At 43.6% G+C, this 19224-nt stretch overlaps 2 protein-coding genes across 2 annotated transcripts; one reads left to right on the top strand and one right to left on the bottom strand.

Moving 5' to 3' along the window:
* Window positions 1-291: 291 nt before the first annotated feature.
* Window positions 292-8364, top strand: rad9b (RAD9 checkpoint clamp component B). The gene is made up of 11 exons (XM_017414560.3): window positions 292-395; window positions 666-736; window positions 839-967; window positions 1093-1207; window positions 1426-1525; window positions 2154-2260; window positions 2441-2547; window positions 3287-3351; window positions 3921-4043; window positions 5332-5542; window positions 6765-8364. Exons 1-11 carry the CDS (start codon window positions 362-364, stop codon window positions 6906-6908), a joined length of 1206 nt encoding a protein of 401 aa, XP_017270049.1. The 5' UTR covers window positions 292-361; the 3' UTR covers window positions 6909-8364.
* pptc7a (protein phosphatase targeting COQ7 a) lies at window positions 7420-19178 on the bottom strand. The gene is made up of 6 exons (XM_017414497.3): window positions 18698-19178; window positions 16744-16923; window positions 14661-14859; window positions 11827-11950; window positions 11615-11744; window positions 7420-10150 (listed from the first exon to the last, which is right to left on the bottom strand). The coding sequence occupies exons 1-6, from the start codon at window positions 18897-18899 to the stop codon at window positions 10092-10094; spliced, it is 894 nt and encodes a 297-aa protein (XP_017269986.1). The 5' UTR covers window positions 18900-19178; the 3' UTR covers window positions 7420-10091.
* Window positions 19179-19224: the final 46 nt, after the last annotated feature.

Here is a 19224-nt window from a genome sequence, read left to right as displayed (position 1 = left end):
TGACCCATTTTGTATGGAAACAAAGTATCAGACAGCCTTCTGCTGCATGCTAAAAAGATGCTTAAGCTACAAAGTAAACTTCATATTGTTCACTGACGCTTTTTGAACAAACATAATTTGCAATTTGGATTAGTCTCTGGTTTAATAGAATATTTAAACCGTAAATAATAAGCTACATTATGTGTGTAAATGTTTTAGCCGTAACCCCATAGCTATTTTAATGCATTAAATCTATTCACTCAGTAAAGACACCAGTAAGAATTTAGCGGGACTCAACTTCCTGGTTTCCTCTGCGCATGCGCGAATTACTCCGTAATTACTCTGTAATTAGCTAGTTAGCTTTATCTGTTATCTTGTTAGTATGAATTGCGTTATTGAGGGGAACTGCGTCAAAGGTAGAATTTAGACTAAGTTTAAGTTTATTTTTCTTAAAAAACAAGTCTTTGTTTAAAACCTAGAGCTCATAGAAGTGGTTTAAAAAAACAACAGCGCTAGCACAACTCAAGTTTAGCTAATTTAGCTTTAAGCTAGCTCTGGTTTAACATGTCCGTAGTTGGTCCACTTAGGTATAGAGACAGAATAGACTATAAAAGTTGCAGGGACGTGTCAACAACAGTTGCATTTACTCATTTATTAACAAACTGTTGTGTTTGGTTGTGTTGCAGTCTTTGGAAAGGCTGTTCATGCCTTGTCACGAATTGGAGACGAGCTCTGGTTGGATCCCATGGTCAAAGGGGTAAGCTGGGCTGTCCTCCTTTGTCTCTTCTGTCCTTCAGTTTTTGACCGAATGACTGGATCTCCTTGTCTTTGTGTCTGTTTTTTTTAAACTTTCTGACAGCTGGCTCTGAGATCAGTGAATTCTGCTCTTTCTGCATATGGATGCTTCCTCTTCTCCCCGGTGTTCTTCCAGCAGTACAGCCTGTCAGGACAGGACAGAGAAACAATCAGGTGTAAAGTGGTCATGAAGGTAAAAGGTGTAACTAGGACCCCATGGCACCCAGTCTGTGTACGGCATCACAGCCTTACTGTTAACACTGGTTATATTATCAAGAAAATGACATGTTTTAATTATTGCATTCCCGTTTTTTTCAGTCTGTGTTATCACTATTTCGGTGTCTAACTTCCATTGAGCGCAATGTGGAGCAATGTCACATATCAATCCCCGCTCCCACTGACCGAGTGATGATCCAGTTTTTCTGCAGACATGGTCAGAGACAACATTTTGCATCATAAACCAGCTCTAGATGTAGAATAAATAAATAAAAAAAACAAAGAAAATCTACTGTCATGTTGATGATTTTTTATTATTGTTGTTAATAAAGTGTAGCCAAACTTCATGCGATTAATTTGCTGCAGAAGTGGTTATTGCACACTGTGAACACCTGGTGGCAGCGTGCTCCTCATGTCTCTGTTTGTGTGTGTTAGGCGTCACTAAAACTCACAACTTAAGTTTCCAGGAGAGCGAGGCGCTGGAGGCGGTGTTTGCCACACACTTCTGTCCTAACGTGCTGAAAGCTCCTGCCAGGTTAGCACTGTGAAATGTTGTTGTCACAGAAAACCTTGAGATTAATATTTTTTCAACCTAAACACCACCCACCTGTTTTTAAATATAAAGTACTGTGGAAAGTGACTTAAACTACAACATATTTTTGTAAAACAGACAGAAATCTGGACTTCTTCAAAAGACTACAAGAAAGTCTGGCTCCTTGAAAACAAAATATAATAAAAGTAGCATTCCTTGAATGAATGTATATTGCCCACTGCCACCGTTAGTGCTCAGACTGTTAAGGATGACTCTCAGTTGTTACCACACCTAATTTTAGCTCCAGATCTGTAAAAATAAATGAGTTATAGCCATTTTTGTGTTGGCTAAGGTTGATGTGCTGTGGTGGCCATCATAATTTGGGTTGACTCCAAACATTATTAGGCTGTATATGTACATGCAGTGAGTATTTCCGTACAGTGGATCATGAGATGTTTTGCTAACAGACAAACAAACACACATCTATGCACACAGATGGATTTAGCAGCCCCCTCTGTTTAATAAAGCAGCTGATGTAGTTTTAGCCGTGTTATGGCAGATTATCCTCCTCGGTTTGTCTGGAAATATTCACTTGAAATGTTTTGCGTTTGTTTTGTTCCCGTTTCTGCAGGCTTCTTGGTGACATGGTGATTCACTTTCCAGTGTTTCAGGAGGAAATCACTCTGTCCATGACTCCCCTCAAGGTCTGCCTGAGAAACTACCAGGACGGAGGAGGAGGTGAGTTAAACCCCGTGGCAGGCTTTTAGCTCAGATCCAGGGGCTGAAACACAACGCAGCAGCAACTCACAACAACTTCCAGACGGAAGTTGATATTGCTCTCGCTTTTAAATTATTTAGTATGAAAATGCTGCATAATAAAATTCTCTAGCACTTGCATGTGCTGTGGTTGTGTTTCAGGTCACATGAAGATGATGTACACTGAGATGTCCTTACATCCGGATGAGTTCGACCACTTTCAGATGGGAGAGGATTCGAACATAACCTTCTGTCTGAAGGAGATGAGGGTAACAGCTACTTCTTCATGAGTGCGGTGTCCTCATATGTGACCTGCAGATAGTATATTTGCGAGAAACTGGAGCTTTTCATGTGTAATAGGCGATATACCTGGCCTTGTAATCTGGATTCTCATGAGTCTAAAAGTCTATGCCTGGCTCTCTTCGTTTTACGTTCTTGTAAATGTTGCCCTCAGTGTTGTTGACTCCTCTTTTGTAGCTAAGATAGGATGACAGTAGTGATGCACCACCTCACATGAAAAAGTGACAAAAACACTTGGTGGCAAAATTTTGTCTCCACCAAAATACAAACCAGAGCGCCTAAACTTAGGTTGACCCTGAAGTGTTGATAACTCGAGTAAGTGGAAAACACTGGGTCTAAGACATTCAGTCTCAAAAATAGCAAATTGGAAATCTGCTCGAACAGTCCGTGAACCTGTGCAGCTCATGAGACTTGACCTGCATTAACCCCAACAACTCTTGTCCCTAATGTCTCGGGATGTCTGCTGAACTCCCCGCTGTGAGACTCCTCATTAGCCAGCCTGGCTGCCATGTACCTCTTGGTTTTGGAAAATCGGGTTTGAGGTGGATTAGAAATCTGGCTTTAGGTTTCAGTCAGTCTCAATTTTACTCAAGCATAGTTATTCTTCGCCTCCATGATGGCTCCATGCATGCACACAAGCATATTTATATTTATATTTATTTTGTTGGTAAGTCGAAGCTGACATATACTGCCTGTTATTCTTTTCAGGGCATTCTGTCTTTTGCAGAGTCTCGTTGCCTTCCAGTGTCTGTTCACTTTGGTGCAGCAGGAAAGTAAGTATGCTTAGTTTGAAGTTTACCTTGTTTAGCAGTCATATCTCAAAGGCCTAGCACTCCTTGAAGGAGTGCATATCGCCCGCCACAATTCCTGCTTTGAACTAAGATCATCTTATGCTGAGGACTGACAGAGTTGAGTCAAACTTTGAAAATGGCGTTACTTTCAGTCTCCTAGGATACGGCGAGATGTCACGCTCAGAGTACGTGTGACGAATGACTCTCAGCTACTAACGCTTTAAGTTTCAGCTCAATACCAGTCAGCTGGCTGTGACGGACATCTTGAGTAGACTTGACTGCAAAGGTTTATTGGTTGTAGATGTACATCCAATGATTACTCTGCAAGTTTCATTAAAATTTATTCACGCACAGACATGGGCAGAAACATTGTCGCCCTCCTTAACATCAAAAAACTAATAAATAATAACAAAAACAATGTGTGTATCAATCTGAGTGTGTGATAGCCACCACAGTTGTAAGATTTTATCTTTTGTGTGCGTTACTAGAAAGATAATCTGTCTATTTTACCAAGTTTTTAGGGTCTAGTGTATAATTTCTGCTGTCTGCAGTCCCGTGTGCTTCTCTGTGGAAGAGGTGGTCCTTGAGGCCACCGTGGTGCTGGCCACTCTGACTCAGTCTGAAAGCAGCGGCCCGGCTCAGCCAAAACACTCCCCAGCCCCCACTACACCCAGGTAACAAACACTGCAAGCTTCAGGCGGCCTACTTTAGTCTGTCTGCAAGAATTAGAGTCATACCTGCCGCCAAGGAGCACACAGCTCATTTGTTTTGGTGTTACTTTGACCGGATCTTCTGCCTTCCTAAGATTCCCAGACCTATAGCCACCCCTACTGTGGAGTGTATTTGAGTGTTTTCTCAGTGCTTTTCTCCTGGCTTTCAGTCAAGGCGGTTTTGCCCTCATTGTGTGCCTTTAGCCTCCTAAGAGGGCACAGTGTTACTGCAGCCAGTCTGCTGTCTGTAAGGGACATAAATAGGGCAAGCGTAGGACATGTGGGGTTGGGCTGGAAGCTCTTCAGTGAGACAGCCTGTAATCCGTTCATCCTGCTCCGTCCATGTCACTCTCCTGCTTTACTAGCTCTCCAGCCCTACATCTGGATCAGTGCTGGCAAGAAATGACAGGGAGGCAGGTTTTGTGCTCGGCTTCCCTCTGCTAAGCAATCAAACTACATCACCAGCCAGCCGATGTTTTCTCTTTTGACTCATAGGTGGTTTCTGAACATTTTGTGCCGTTCATGCCATGTCATGCATCCTCGCAATTAAACCTGCAGAGTGTGAGGTTGCATTCAAGCTTTTTGAAAGCAGCTTGCCCTCTTCTTCCTGCTGCGCTCCTGTTTATACTTGTGGTCCGCATGCTTCTGTAAGGTTGGTGATTTGTGATGTGTTTACATGCAGAGGGCTCCTTTCTTGTTCACTCACACCGTACTGAAGGCCACTTTCAGTTCCAGCTTTTTCAACATTATCATTTTTTTTCTTTTTGTGCAGTTTTATTGGAATCATCCTACTCATAGAGGACGTTTACAGCTAGTTGTGCTCATTATGTAAACACACTCCGGCTTTATAAAGTCCTGGGCGGAAGGATTTCATAAAGGCACGAGCTAAACAAACCTAAATGTTCATGGTAACATGTTTGCTGTAGGAGTTGTTCGAAAACAGACTCCTGGTTTTTTAACGTCGCAGTTGTTTCTGTTGGTAACATTTTGCCACATTAGGGCATTATTCTCGTCTCCACCTCAGGCATCAAACGTACCACTAACACAATCCTCTCCTCTCACCAGGCCCAGTGATAATCCACATGCTCATGAGTCAGCCTTCAGAGACGTAACATGATCGCTGCACAGAAGCGAGTTATTTTGGAGTTGTAGAGGGGTTCCACTGGACAGGGCGACTCAAACGCATATAGGATTCTTTTTTCTGATCACCACGTTAAGAAGTCTGAGCTGATTGTGCCGCGTGCGTTCACAGGTGTGCAGCTCCACCTGCGGCTGTGTGTGAGGGACACAGCCACATCCACCATGACGCTCTTCTCGGCTGTGAGCGGATCGCGTCCAGCCAGAGCAGCACTGTCATCAGCTCTCCTGAGCTGATTCACCTCCTGCCTCGGATCGGTGATCCTGCCGGACCCTGTGAGGCTGAAGAATGCGGCAGTGCCACTGCAACTCCTGCGTCCGCCACGGTAACCAGGTCCTGCTGCTTGGAAACATCAGTGGAATCTCCACACGGTCCGAGTTCATGTTCCACAGTTTGAAGAAGTTAGTTTGCGAGAGCCAAGTGTTTTACTTGAAGCTACTGGGAAGTACGCCCAGAATACGATAATTCTTCAACCTAAGACCCTGTGAAGACCTGGCGCTAATGTGTTCTGGCTGATTCAGTCACAAATAAACAGCTTTAAAGTACGATCGTGTGTACTAGGGGTGGGAATCTTTAGGCACCTCACGATTCCGTTAAGATTCAGTGGGCTCTCATGCGATTATTGATGTGTCACGATGCATCCGTTATCACATTTCAGACTAAATCCTGAGCACGGAACCTCAGCCTTTATAGAAACAGAATAATTTGCTCAGCGCTGTGGCATATAGCAGTTTTCATTTACACAAGATTAAAGGAACTAAATGAAGAAGTCAAAACGCTGAGTACAGTGACATAAAATTCTGTGGCAGTGCCTTTGCGTCACATTAGCGCCATCAGACGCACTTTCTTCAGTGTTTCCACCCCTTTTTGGTCCTGCTGTAGATTGTGGTGAATGGTTGCGCTAGGTGCTTCAGCGTAGGATCATCTTGTCCTACTGTGGCAGTGACAGCAAACAGGATTGTTTCTGTAACACAGTCACCTAAACTCTATTGTGATTTTGATAACATGGTTCAGAGTCTGTAAAATCATTTACACACTGTGAGAAAAGTGAAGGAACAAGCTAATCTGTATTGTGATGATGTCGAAACCTGCGAGCTATAAGACACGTTAATCACAGAAGCAGATTTCTGGTTTACTCTTGGCAGACGTGACGCTGTTTATGGCTGCCATGGTTCAAAACGAGATTCTGACCTTTCTTCATGTCCAAAGAAGGTAAACTATGTTAGAAGCCGATCCGTCTAATTTTGGAGACATAATCACGTCTTTTCAAAATACCAGAAAGGACACAGGCCTGCTGTTTTCATAGCTGCGTCACTAATTCAATCCAAAGCAGTCTGTTAATATGGCCAACTCATAGATCTCCATTCACTCAGTGTGTAAAAAGGCATACCTCCAGCCAGTTTAAAGCTTGGCAAAACTAGGTATTTTAAGAAAAATAGAGGGGTTTCGGGAGATTAAAGGAATTATGACTGTAATCCAGAAGAAAAATGAAATTACGTGTTAAAACTGTAAGAAAACACAGAGTTTGTTGTTTTTCTTCTCTGCAGGTCTGCTCTCTTCTGTTTAAAGCCTTGTCCTCTAAGCAGGAAGAGGATGATGACGATGATGGTTGCGCAGCCAAACTGCCTGTTCTGGCGTGTTACAGTGACGAAGACTGTGATGGTGATGAGGACAACCATCAGTTAATGTGAGAGCGGCGCTATGAGCCACTTGTTGCAGCTTGGAACGGATTCTGACAAGATGAAGCAACATGTATGTGCTTAAAGGGTTCGGTTAGGGATTGTTGCACTTTTCCAAAGCTTACGTCACTCGTTGAAACCATTTTTAAGTGTTTGCTTTTCAAAAGTCTGTGCATTTGTCAACATGATCCAACCTTGTTATTTTTTCCTTTCCATTTATGATAGTAAAAGTCAGAATCTGACTGAAACACTCAGTCTAGTCTTTAAAAACACTACCCGTGACACGACACATCTGAGGAATGTCAGATTCCACGCAGGTTATACTAAATGTTTTCCTGTCCCGTACGGCAGCCTGGATTTAGAGCAGCAAACATACCGCATGCCAAGCTCAGCACGAGGACGCCAAGCGTCCAGCCAGCGATCAGGAGGAAACTTCTCCGTGGCGTTGTTTCTTCACTGTTCAGTTTACATCAGAGCATTCTTACAGCAGGTCATGCCTGTATGAGAAAAGTCAAACACTACATGATAATAAACACTATACTCTTTATTTAAATATACAGATTTGAATTTTCCCCGCATAGCTTAGATCTGCGTTGAACTGTACACTGTATTTACATGCTGTGACACAGGCTGGGAAATGAAGATGAGAACCAGGGAGAATGTCAGGGGGGAGTCAGAAAGCAGGAACAAAGCTTTCAACCGGGATAACTAACAACTCAGTTTCGTTAAGGCAGTTTAGGTTGTCCTCGGCATTTTAACCCCCCCGCTGGTCTGCCTGAATCAGATCCATCCCATCACTCAGTGCTTATAAATGACACGGTGCTCAGTGTGACCTCCTGATTCAACAGGTTAACCATTAGATGAGTGAAGTTCGTAAACCATGATCCTGATTTTCTCAGATTGGGATGGCTTTATCAATATTACTGAACTCCTGACCAAACATAGGAGTAGACTTTGAGACGCAAACAATTTATTCTGGGAGGTGATAATCCCTTGTGTTTCGACAGCGAGACATGACGGGGGAAATGTTGCTTTCACTCTTATTGCTCTACTTTAGGTTCTGTGTGCTCAACAGCTGGGACAAAGTCAGGAACTGCAGACATGTTTGCCAGTATCAGCATCTCCTGATCCAAGGCACATCATAATGCTAATACACAGAACATGGACTTCATCAAGTGTAGGTAGAAGAACTACAAACTAACCCACAAAATGCTAACAGGCGAGAATCTGAGCTGCCATCTTGATACGTGGCATCCTTAGCTCCCATTGGATTATAAATAGAGTAAAAGCCTCAACCCAAGAAGCTCGGTGTTTTACCAATAATGGTTGTAGTCAGAACCGATGCTTCAGAGAACGTGTTATTACATTTTATAGTTGACTGTAAGGCCATATTAGCTCATAAATCATTGAAAATGTGACCTTTTTAGCTTTTGTTCGCCTTGTTCAATTGTATGTGCACGCCCATCTACGCCGTCAGAAAAAACGATCGTAAATCAAATTTGTGTTTTACCCATTTTATGAGTAAAGACTTTCTATGCAGAATGGTGTAAAAGGTAGATAAAAGTTCAGTCATGCTTGTCTAAATACTGAAGTTCATTATGAGGGGATTTAAAAAAAAAAACTATAAAGTTACAAGTCCAAGTGAAATCTCCTTAGACCAAATACACATATAAAAGTACTTATTGTGTACTGGCTAGAATGATTACAGCACTTGGTAATTTTAATCATGGAATACTACTTAAATACTAGTTGGTTGCTATGAGGTGACAGGAACATTGGGCCTAAAGAAGACTAATTAATTGATCCATGACACTAAAACAGTCTACGGTACAGGATTGGTGGCATGTCGGCCTTGTACAGACACCTAGCAAGATGGCAGCCATGAGTCTCACCTAGCACCATCAGTGGCCATTCCAGCGTATTTCTGTTTCAGTGGGTAAAAGTGGTAGAAAATGCAGAGTGCAAATCTAATTGTGTAATAACAACAATGTCGTGTTAAGACAAAACCTGCAGTTGCCCAACACATTAGCATGCTCCTGAAACTCTACAGAGGGGAACGGGTAAACATGATGAACAACATGTCACATTCAGCAAACATTCACACTGAACAAAGTTACAAAAATACATTTGGTCACCTGACCAACTTCCACTGCTTTGAGCTTTTTTTGTTTTGTTTTTTTAGATTTGCTCATTAAGCTTTGTGCGTTTAAGGCTGCCACAGATTAAATCCAGTGGATGTGGAGAAGTCTGGAACCAATAATCCATTTCAGGTAGACGAGTCACTCGTATCTCTCTCACACACATACACACACACACACACACACACACACACACACACTCAAGACTTCACCAGCAGCAGCAAGATTAAAGGGAGGACATCGCTTTGACAAATATATATACCAGGAGAGGTTTTTGGTTTATAAATACTCCTCCCATTAAGTAACAAAATATGTGCAGGACTTGAATTGTACTGGTATGAAAAAGGCAGCTGCCACTCTTCATTCTGAAATCTAAACGGATCAACCTGTCAGTGGAAATGCACCACAGGAACAAATGTCACGTACACTTAAATTTTTTTTTTGCAAACATTTGACAAACCTTCCCTGAACAGCACAGCAGCTAGACTATCCTATTGAATGTGCTCCCACATAAAAAAAAAGGTTCCAGACCATTTAGGAAAGGTTTCTGTAACTTCTGCTGTGACATTAAAACTTAATGAATGCAGCTTTAGTTATTGAGCCCTAAAATGCTGCTATTTCTGGTGGTTCTGCATCATTTCTATTAATTCAGGGTGCAGCCATTTTAACGCCGCCTGGCCACACCTGAGCCTCGACTTCCTCTCCGTCTAAGCCTCGCGTTACAAAACGACAACTTATCCCCCTTGGGCAGGATGCTCATCTCCACTGAGCCCACTCGCTGCTGATCCTTGGCAAAGATTAGCAAATGAGCAGTGGAAAAACTGCTAAAATGCCAACAGCGCGACATTGGCTGCCAAAAGGATGCTTTTAGTCCTCTTGTTTCATAGTTTGACTGCTGTCTGTTACGTGGAGGAAAAGGGAGCTGATCAGCTCAGGGATGGGACAGCAGATCCTGTGAAGGAAGTATCAGACGTCAGTCCTACATCCTGACCAGCAGGAATGAAAGTAGTTCATCACTTCCAGAGGCAGATGGTCCCCCATCGCAGCTGCACAAAGTTTAGTCTGTGTATTCGGCCACAATGGACAGCAGTACTGTGATGTCATCTGGCTTTCCTCCTGCACACAGATGAAAACAGACTCAAATCAGGACGGTGGCAGAAAATTCAGCTTTAATACCACTAAAACCAAAACAATATTCACTATAAGTACCACGTACACCAGGGGTGTCAAACCCAGTGACGCAAGGGGGCCAAAATTTAAAATTTGGTCCTGGCCAAGGGCCAATCATGATCAATATTTATTAAAAATTACATAAATTGACTTTTGTTTTAGATGTATTATGTCTAATCATTCATAGAGAAATATCAATGACCTTTTCTTAGTTTCAGATTATACAGAATTTAGAGCAAACAAACTTTAATGAACACAGACAAATAGATCAAACTTCAAAAAGAACATCGTTAGCAGTCATTTCTTACACCTCACTCAGCTTTTAAATGAATTTTTTAACATTAAAACAGATTTTTTTAAAAAAGCCATCAACAAAAACCCGATCATACAGAAATTAAAACTATATATTGTTGGCTTCTAAGTCACTGTCGAGAGAAAACTTCACTAATTAGGCTCAGTTTTTTAAGCAACATAAGAATCAAAGACTCGATCTGTCCCAGACTAGAGGGCTGGATCTAATGAAATCTAAACGTTATCTTGGGGGCCAGATGAAATGTTACAGAGGGCCGGATCTGGCCCGCGGGCCTTGAGTTTGACATGTATGACGTACACCATCAGGAAACAGAGCAGCTTGTAAATGTATTATTTCAGCTTCAATTATATTGCTCTTTGAGGGAATTTTTAAATCAAAGGTGAGTTAGTCAGGGAATAAATAGCATAAACTTTGCTTGCTCCTAAAAAAATAAAACACAAATATCACATAAGATTTAAAGCCAGAGGAGAGCTCCTGAACAGGAAATGAGGCAGGTAGCAAGAGAGAGGTTTTGGTAGCATCAGACTGATTCCTCCACATACCAAGTAGTTATTGGCTGCGGTATTAAGGTTTAAATATTTAATGACTAAAGTAGAAATAAAACGTCTTTAAAGCATGGGTGCCAAACTCCAGGTCTCAAGGGCCGCTGTCCTGGAGGTTTTAAGTTTTTCTGCTGGTTCAAATGGTTCAATGACCTCCTCACCAAATCATCAGGTTCTCCAGGAGCACGTCCACAAGTCATTAATTTAAATCAGGCGTTTTAAAGCAAGAACACATCTAAAACATGCAGGAGAGCGGCCCCGGAGGAACTGAGTTTGACACGTGTGCTTTAAAGGAACGCATATCTCCAGCCACCTTGTATGCTGAAGTTTTAACCAAAGATTTCAAGCGAGCTTGTTGGCGCTCCACCTATCTGTTTTGCATTATTCTAGGCTAATGAAACACCAAATTTTGGCCCAGTATCTGTAAAACTGGCTGAGTTACAGCCATCTTTGTGTTGATGAGCGGTGGTGCCCAACTTGAATTGAGCTAACTCTTAAAAAAAAAAAAAAAAAAAGATAATCAGCTGTAGATGTGCATGCAGTGATGACTCTTACCTCTTACATTCAGGCCATTGTCACAGGCATACTGTGCAAAAGGTGACATGTAGTTGGGATCATACGCCAGGACGTGGGCCTGTTCTGCAATGCTGCGGGCGGTCTGCTGAACGCTCTCGTAGTTTGCATTCTGACGAGCAAAAAAACAACAAAGCAAGCATTAAGTTTTCGGACTGGTTTTGGCCTCAGCAGCAGACATGTTTGCGACTTACCTTGAGTTTCTTCAGCTCTTGCAGGATCATGTAGTCGGGCATGTTGTCAAACAGCCCATCAGTGGCGGTGAGGATGATGTCACCCAGCTGCACGTCAAAGGAGGAGCTGTCTGCTGCGTCAGGGCTGCAGGGACAGATAAGAGACGTCAGCCGGGGATACTGGAATTATAGTCAGTCATGTGAATTACAGCTTCATGGAAAACACTTTAAAGTATGAAGAATCACTGCAGGAGCTCATCTTTTGTCACTTTTAACTCATGTCTACATGAGCCGACAGCAACTCAGCTTCTCTTCTGCTCTAGAAAAAAAACCTTATTACTAGTTGTAGTAGTGTGGTAATCACTGCTCCGATATGGTTTATTAAAAAAAAACTATCCCTACTGCTGCTGATTTATCTAGGTTATGGAGAGAATCACATGTGCAGAGCAAGGATAAATTGAGGCCTCGTCACATGGCAACTTGGACAGAAAGGTCAGGTCTAATAAAAAGATGCTAGATTAGAGCAGCGAATGCTACAAACGCTGAGCTGCTCTGACAGTGTCAGGTTCGCTTCTCGGAAGATGGGCCCCCCTCATCCAGTCCTGAGAGGAATTCATTACAAAGTGCCTGGAACCGCATCAGGAAACACTGAGCCAAAGTTCCCAGGAATATCCTGTTCTGCAAAGAGACAACTGCAGCCCTCGAATGGATGGCACCGACAGTTCGGTGTTACAGTCCGAGAAACAGATTCGCCTCTGAAATTATTTGACTGTTAATGACTCATCTGCTATTTTTTTTTCAAAGGCCAGCAATAATTACTCACTCATATCCAAGTATAATTGTGAAGATTAACTGTTCATTATATGCGTCATCGTTTCCCTCACCACATAGGTAAGCCTTAAAACGTGTTTTGTAGGACCTTTTGCAAAACCAGGAATGCTGTTTACCTATTTCAGCTTTGACCTTTGCTCTCTTCTACTGGTTGCCATGTTGTGACTGGAAGCTTAATCCGACGCTGTGATCTATAAACTCCTGAATAATCCTTCAATTTAACGAAATCTCTCTGTGCTACCCGTGACACGCAGCTCATCTTACTCCACGGTGTACATTTAGCCGGTTTCCTGGGAAGCACTTTCAGGAGTCTTAAACTAATCTGGCAGATTTAAAGATGAGTGAGCGAAAAGGTGGCTGAGCCTGCTAGTGCAGGATTGGCTGTGGACTTCTCATTTTTGCCCGCCGGCCTGCGCAGACTTTGACCTGGGTAAGAGGGGAAAGCTTGGCAAACATCCTGAGCTCTACTGACGTCTGCGGCGCTGCTGCTTGGCTCGCCGCGACAACGAGATGCGGCAGCACGTGGCCCCTGACCCCTCCAGGCAGCGCAACTCGGTCACTACAGTCACACAGTTTTATGTCTGGGGCAACAAAATGTCCTGCAGGGTTGTTTGCTTGCAATAATCTCGTCAATCTGCATTCGTTAGCGACATACGCAAGGTCTTATATTGTGCAAAACATACCAGAAAATATCCAGTTTGGTGATTCTGGGCATACTACAAATCACTATTAAATGCTTTATAACAAAAGGCAAAGAAAGGCACCACAACTTTATTAGGAGAAGGCTGCTAAGTAAAACTTACAGACTGAGTAAAAAATAATATTCTGAGCATGACGGACACAGAGGTGACGCTGAAGAAGCTGCAGAGATCCACAGCTGAGGTCTAAATGTCTTTGATGGAGAAGATTACAAAACGTTGTTGCTAAAATGCAACTTTAAGTCCAGCCTTTCCCCTTTTTTTACTCCATCAGAAATTTTAAACAGTGGTCATTTTAAAGTGGGTTTCTGTGCAAGTTCATCTTACTGTGACCTCAGACCAAAGTGGGTCACTGCAGCGTTGAAACGGCTTCAAACTTGATTTTATATCAGCTAATACAAACATTTTATGAACCCTGAACAGTTCTTGGTTTTGCATTACTTTATTTATTTATTTTTGAAGCCATGGAACTTTATGGTTCTTTACAAGCAGAAATAAGCACAGCAGCTGCAACACTTCTAAAGGCATCCGAGGGTCCAGATTAGCAGGAATTTCACATTTCAGATAAAATCACTGTGTAATGAAGTGGGTCCGTTCAGACTGTATAAGCTGAGAACGGCTACTTCGAACAGATCCACTTCCTGCCGTCTTAAAACAGCTCCAAACCTAACGATTTTGCAGCGAATTATTCAAACCTTTATACCTACATCAAGTCTGCATTTTGGCAGAAATATTAAGAAGTTTCTGCTGGACGTGATCCCTGGATGCCTTAGAGATGCTACATGTTGCTACACACTGAGAAACTAATAGCAGTGTAAAGGTTAACAAAACTGAAGCCTGGAGTCACTTTAAGATGGCAGCAATATGCTTTGATCTTAGCTCTGTTTGGACTAGCCGTTAGCTCATCGGTCCTGCCCAGACTTAAAAAATTTCTCCAAACTCAGGTTGTTCAAAGAGCCATCTACAACAAGGTAAGATATTCGTTATTTGTAACTTTTACACACAAAACCCCACTTTAACATAGTCGAGCTTATTCTTTAGGACTTGGGAGAATGACAACCAGCCTCATCATACAAACCAACCATGGTAAAGCTTTTTAAAACTTCCCTGCAAAATCCATGTGTGGCATAAACTGAAGATTACAGTTTACAGTCATTACTCATCTAACATGACAGGAGCTGATGTAGACTTGCCTTAAGGCATGGGACCATTTTCTTTATGAAAAAAAACATAGAAGCTCTTGTTTAATCAGCTATTACAATATGTCTTAATAGCTTGATTCTGGTAAATCCCAAGCTTAAGGACGTTCCCGTCGCACGGACTCACCTGTCGCTCAGGACGGCCCCCTCGGCCTCGGGAGGCGCGATGGACAGCTGAAAGGGCGTGTTGAAGTAGTGCTGCTGCTCGTCCGAGCGGTGGACCACCTCGCCACCTCGAACCACGAGAAAGCCCGAGTCCCCCAGGTTGGCCGTGTGCAGCTGGTGGCTCTGCCGGTCCAAAATCACGATGCAGGCCGTGCTGCTGCCTGCACACACACACACACACACACAGTCCTTTAGAGCAGAGGTCCCCAGCGCCCAGGCTACGGACCGGTACCGGTCTGTGGGTCATTTGGTACCGGGCCGCACAGAAAGAATAATTAACTTGCAGCATTTTCGTTTTTTTAAATTTTATTTTTCGGACTTTGAACAATATTTATTTTGAAAACTGACTGGATTCTTTCCACTACGTCCGTCTATGACTCACTCTTGATAGGTGTCAAAATGCTTATCTAGGTCACGTGATATGTTACTACTAAAAACAAACCCACAAGGAGCAAAATGAGTAAAAAACAAACGTCTCTGGAAGCTCTAGATGGGACTGTCTCGTTACTGAGAAACAAACACAGGGCTCCACTAATTCAGCGTTATGGTGAGTTGTATTCTTTGTGCACTTTATATTTGTGGTGTATCTTATTTTAAAGGGCGTGTTTAAACATCGCCATGTTGACCAGAGAACATTAGGGGAAGGAGAGGGTGTTTTTTATGTTGATAACAATACCAGGACGCAGCTAACAAAGCTGTGAGGACACGTTTGGATTTGCGATTATTATGTTTTAAAAAAATACCCTTGTTTTCATGCCGGTCGTATCATTTTATTTTGTTGTATTTATCCATCACACCTTTAAAGGCTGGTCCGTGAAAATACTGTCTGATAATGAACCGGGCCGTGGAGCTGAAAAGGTTGGAGACCACTGCTTTAGAGGTCTAATAGAAATGTTGAGCTGAGGTTTGAATCAACCTAAAAATAACATGTATATGTATGTAATAACAGTCTAATGGATGAAGGTAAATACAAACACTTCCAATAACTGATCTCAGAAATGTACTGTAAAGATTTAGATGTTCTGAGTTTTAGGGAGAAGCACATGTGCTCCTAACAAAACCAGTTATTGTTTGGATAAGCGATGATAATTGACACTTGAGCAAGTAAATGTTCAGCCGTGTTAATATTTGCACCAGTGTTATTCTCGCTGTCAACAAGCTGAGCAGAAAAGTCGTCACTAAACGCCGACTGTCTGTACTTTCAGAGAAAGGAGGCATTTTTAAAGTAAGTTTGAACGCAACACTTCAGATGTGAGCGCAACAATGTTTAGGATTTTCTTTTTTTTTCTTCTTTTTTTAAGTGCTTGGCCATCTGTGCCTGCAGGAGATGTGATGTGGAGGAAACATGAGCCGGTAGAGCAAGCGGACAGCATGAGACCACACCCTGCTGGTGATTCATCCGGCACGCCAAAATATGCTCTCTGGGATCAGACTTCAAAACAAAAAAAAAACCCTTACACGCCATGACTCACTACTTTGCCTCTCTGTGCGTTTGTGTGTGTGTCTCTGTGTTTTTTCTCCTTCTCCTCTCTCCGCAGCCAAACAGTTTGCAAAAACGCCGCCCGTCTCGAGAGCATTCTTTTTCGCCGCGTTGTTTCCTTGGCTGCACGTGTGCGAGATCTCAGTGGAAAAGTACTGGCAGATCTGAACCCCGACGCGTTCCTGCGCTGACGTTCCACGCTTTACTGGGAGGCAGGAGTCCAGAGGAGGGAAGGGATACTGGCTGGGACATTCCCAGAACTTTTTTTCCTCTTCCTTCTTAATTTAATGAGATCTGGCTGTTCTGACTCATGATGCAAACATCTCCATGCAGCCACCAATAAACTGAACGGATGCAAACAGCCAAGCTCCAGATAGGCCGACTACAGATCACATCTAACGCTCTGCAGACTGCTTAGCATGTGCGACTATTTGTGCGGGCCGGGATCAGTCTATAAATGAACAATCGCCTCGTGGTTACCGCCTTTACAGAAACTCTAGTTTTGCATTTTCCCGTCAGGATGAACGAGGGGAAGGATGACTCCTGGTGGTTTCGGGTCACTCACCCAGCAGCGGCACCTTGTTCTGCAACAGCTCGTAGTAGCTGGCCGTCAGGACTCCCACGGGGTTGCTGGGGACGAAGCGCCCTTCCTTCACCAGCCTCTCGCACGTCTTCATCAGCGTGCCAGAGAACTGGGACGGGTCCACACCGTAGTCCCTCCAACCGCCTACGCCGTCCGCGACACCTGCAGACAGACGGGCGTTAAGACGAGAATGAATTGCCTGGCCGTCACCATTAATGGTTTCTGAGAAAGCACACAATCCTGCAGGAGGGTGTCGTTACCATTAAAACAACGACTTGGACTTTTTAAAAAAACTAAGCACTGTAATACTGTCGTCATGGACAGAAACATGTTCCACAAGTTAGTTTAAAGAACATAAAGCTGCAGCACAAATTAGCAAATGTTTCCCACCGTTTGAGACATCTATAACAGGTTAACAGCCTTAGAGCCAGTCTGGTTTGGATCCATTTGGTTCAGTTTGAAATAATTAATTCAAATTAGCCTACAAATATGAAATTAGTTTTATGCGTTCTTTAGATTTTGCTCTTAAGGCACCAATATCACCGTTCTGTTGTTCTTAATCTTCAGTTTCTGTCACAATGTTGGATCTACTACTTTTATTTCAGCTTTGGACAAACCCACAAACATTAAAACCTGCAGCTTGTTCGGGAACAGTGCGCTCCGACCTTTGGTGGCAGTGCATTGTATGGTGCAGAGGAAATTCACAAAGAAAAAAAAAAAAACATTTCCAGGATATACAAACATTTGGAGCTTCCCAGCTCAGACGTGCTCCACTGTAGAACCATCATTCAAAGTTTAACGGGGTCACAGAAACGTGGACTTCAACTCGACTGCCATTTTGATGCCTTTTACACAATCACAGTGTAAGTTTTAAGGTTTCTGGGGGAAACGCTCTGACTCAAATCTGAGATGGCGCCACACGCTAACGTCTGATTTGTCTAAACTTTTGGCAAACTTCTCATACAGTCTGCGTGGAAACAAGGCCATTTTTACCCCACAAGCGTCAACTATATTAGAGACTAGTGGGGGGCAAATATTGTGCCGTGTCATCCTTTTTTTTTGTCTCTAATCCAAAGAGTGCAATATGTGCTCAGTTAAAGTCCGACTTTCATTACAGCTCAACTAAATTGAAAGCGAAGGGTCTTTTTAACTTCTGTCTCTTACATAAAACACTGTACACTCCTGACACTTGGTTCAGGGCTGTTCTGAAGCTTTTTTTTTGTCTGCCAGTCTTATTAGGAGTGCTGTCAAGGAGCGAAACAGAAGTGTGTGGTTACAGTGGTGTCCATAAGAAGCCACTGGCGTCAGCTTTAATATTCAGATAATTACAACAGTAAGCCCCAAATTACTGCTTGAATAGTTGATACTTGTTGGGATATCAGTCCGTATTTGCCTTGTCTGTCTTTGGAGAAGCGTTCTCTCCAATAGCAGAGGCCAAGATTTTCCTGAAAAAGGAAGCTCTGGTTTGTCCCAGGACACCGACATTGGTTCTGCTGACCATACAAGGATGGCCCTGCTGCATCAGACAGCCCTGCTCTTCCAAATGAACCCAGTCGGACCAAATAACCCAAATATCTGGGGGATGTCAGCGTCCCCCCCCCAGGCAGGTGGTCTGTGTCCCCACAGAGACAATCGGCTCAGATGGTGAGGTCCAGCAGGTCTTACCAGGTTAGTCAGGATCTGTGCTTCAGTGTTTCATCCCAACAGGGCTCATTTTAAAGTTTTTTTTTTGTTACTCAAGACAATGGAGTGGTTAGGAGCAACTCACATTCAGCTGCAGTGAGGTGCTGCTGAAGGTCCTAAGTAGCCATAATGCATTATTCAGTGAGCTCTGATCTAATAAATACATGCTGTCCAGCTGAAAGTGCCGTCAGTGAGTGGCCCCTGAGCTGTCATTGAAGCCGTGATGGCTCATGTGTCTCCTGCTAACACTTACCCAAAACATCCGCAGATCTGTGCCGGGCGACAAAGCACGCGTCGTCCCCGTAACACATGCCCTTTTTGAGGACCCCTCTGCGGAAATCCTTGCCGAAGCCGCAGCTCGCAGTCACCAGGCTGTAGTCCCGGCTGTCCGTCTGAGAGAGTCCGCCGATGACGGCTCGGGCAACCAGTCTACCGTAGGACAGCACGGACAACATCCCCCACACACCAGCTCCGCGCCGTGCACACCGGCCAAGCTAGCCGCGCTGCCAGCTTAGCGTCGACGGAAGCTAGCCGAGACACTGCCGCCGGAAACTACAGCCGCCGCGAAGGTGACGTGAAGCTGTCCTTTCTGTGAGGTCGGCCCTAACAGAGATTCACGAAACAGAAACAGCCGTCTGGTCCAGTCAAGAGAAGCCGTGAGCGCTGGTTGTCAGCAGCCATGCTGCCAGTCGAGCCTCCGAGAACTGTGCGAACTGCTGGGCTGCCGCTGCGCATGCGCAGAGCAAGTCTTATGACTTCCCTGACGTCACACGTTACCAA

Source organism: Kryptolebias marmoratus, linkage group LG1 (assembly GCF_001649575.2).
Source record: "Kryptolebias marmoratus isolate JLee-2015 linkage group LG1, ASM164957v2, whole genome shotgun sequence".
Taxonomy (NCBI): Eukaryota; Metazoa; Chordata; class Actinopteri; order Cyprinodontiformes; family Rivulidae; genus Kryptolebias; species Kryptolebias marmoratus.
The sequence above is the reverse complement of the archived record's forward strand: the minus strand, read 5'-3'. Positions and strand labels throughout refer to the sequence as shown.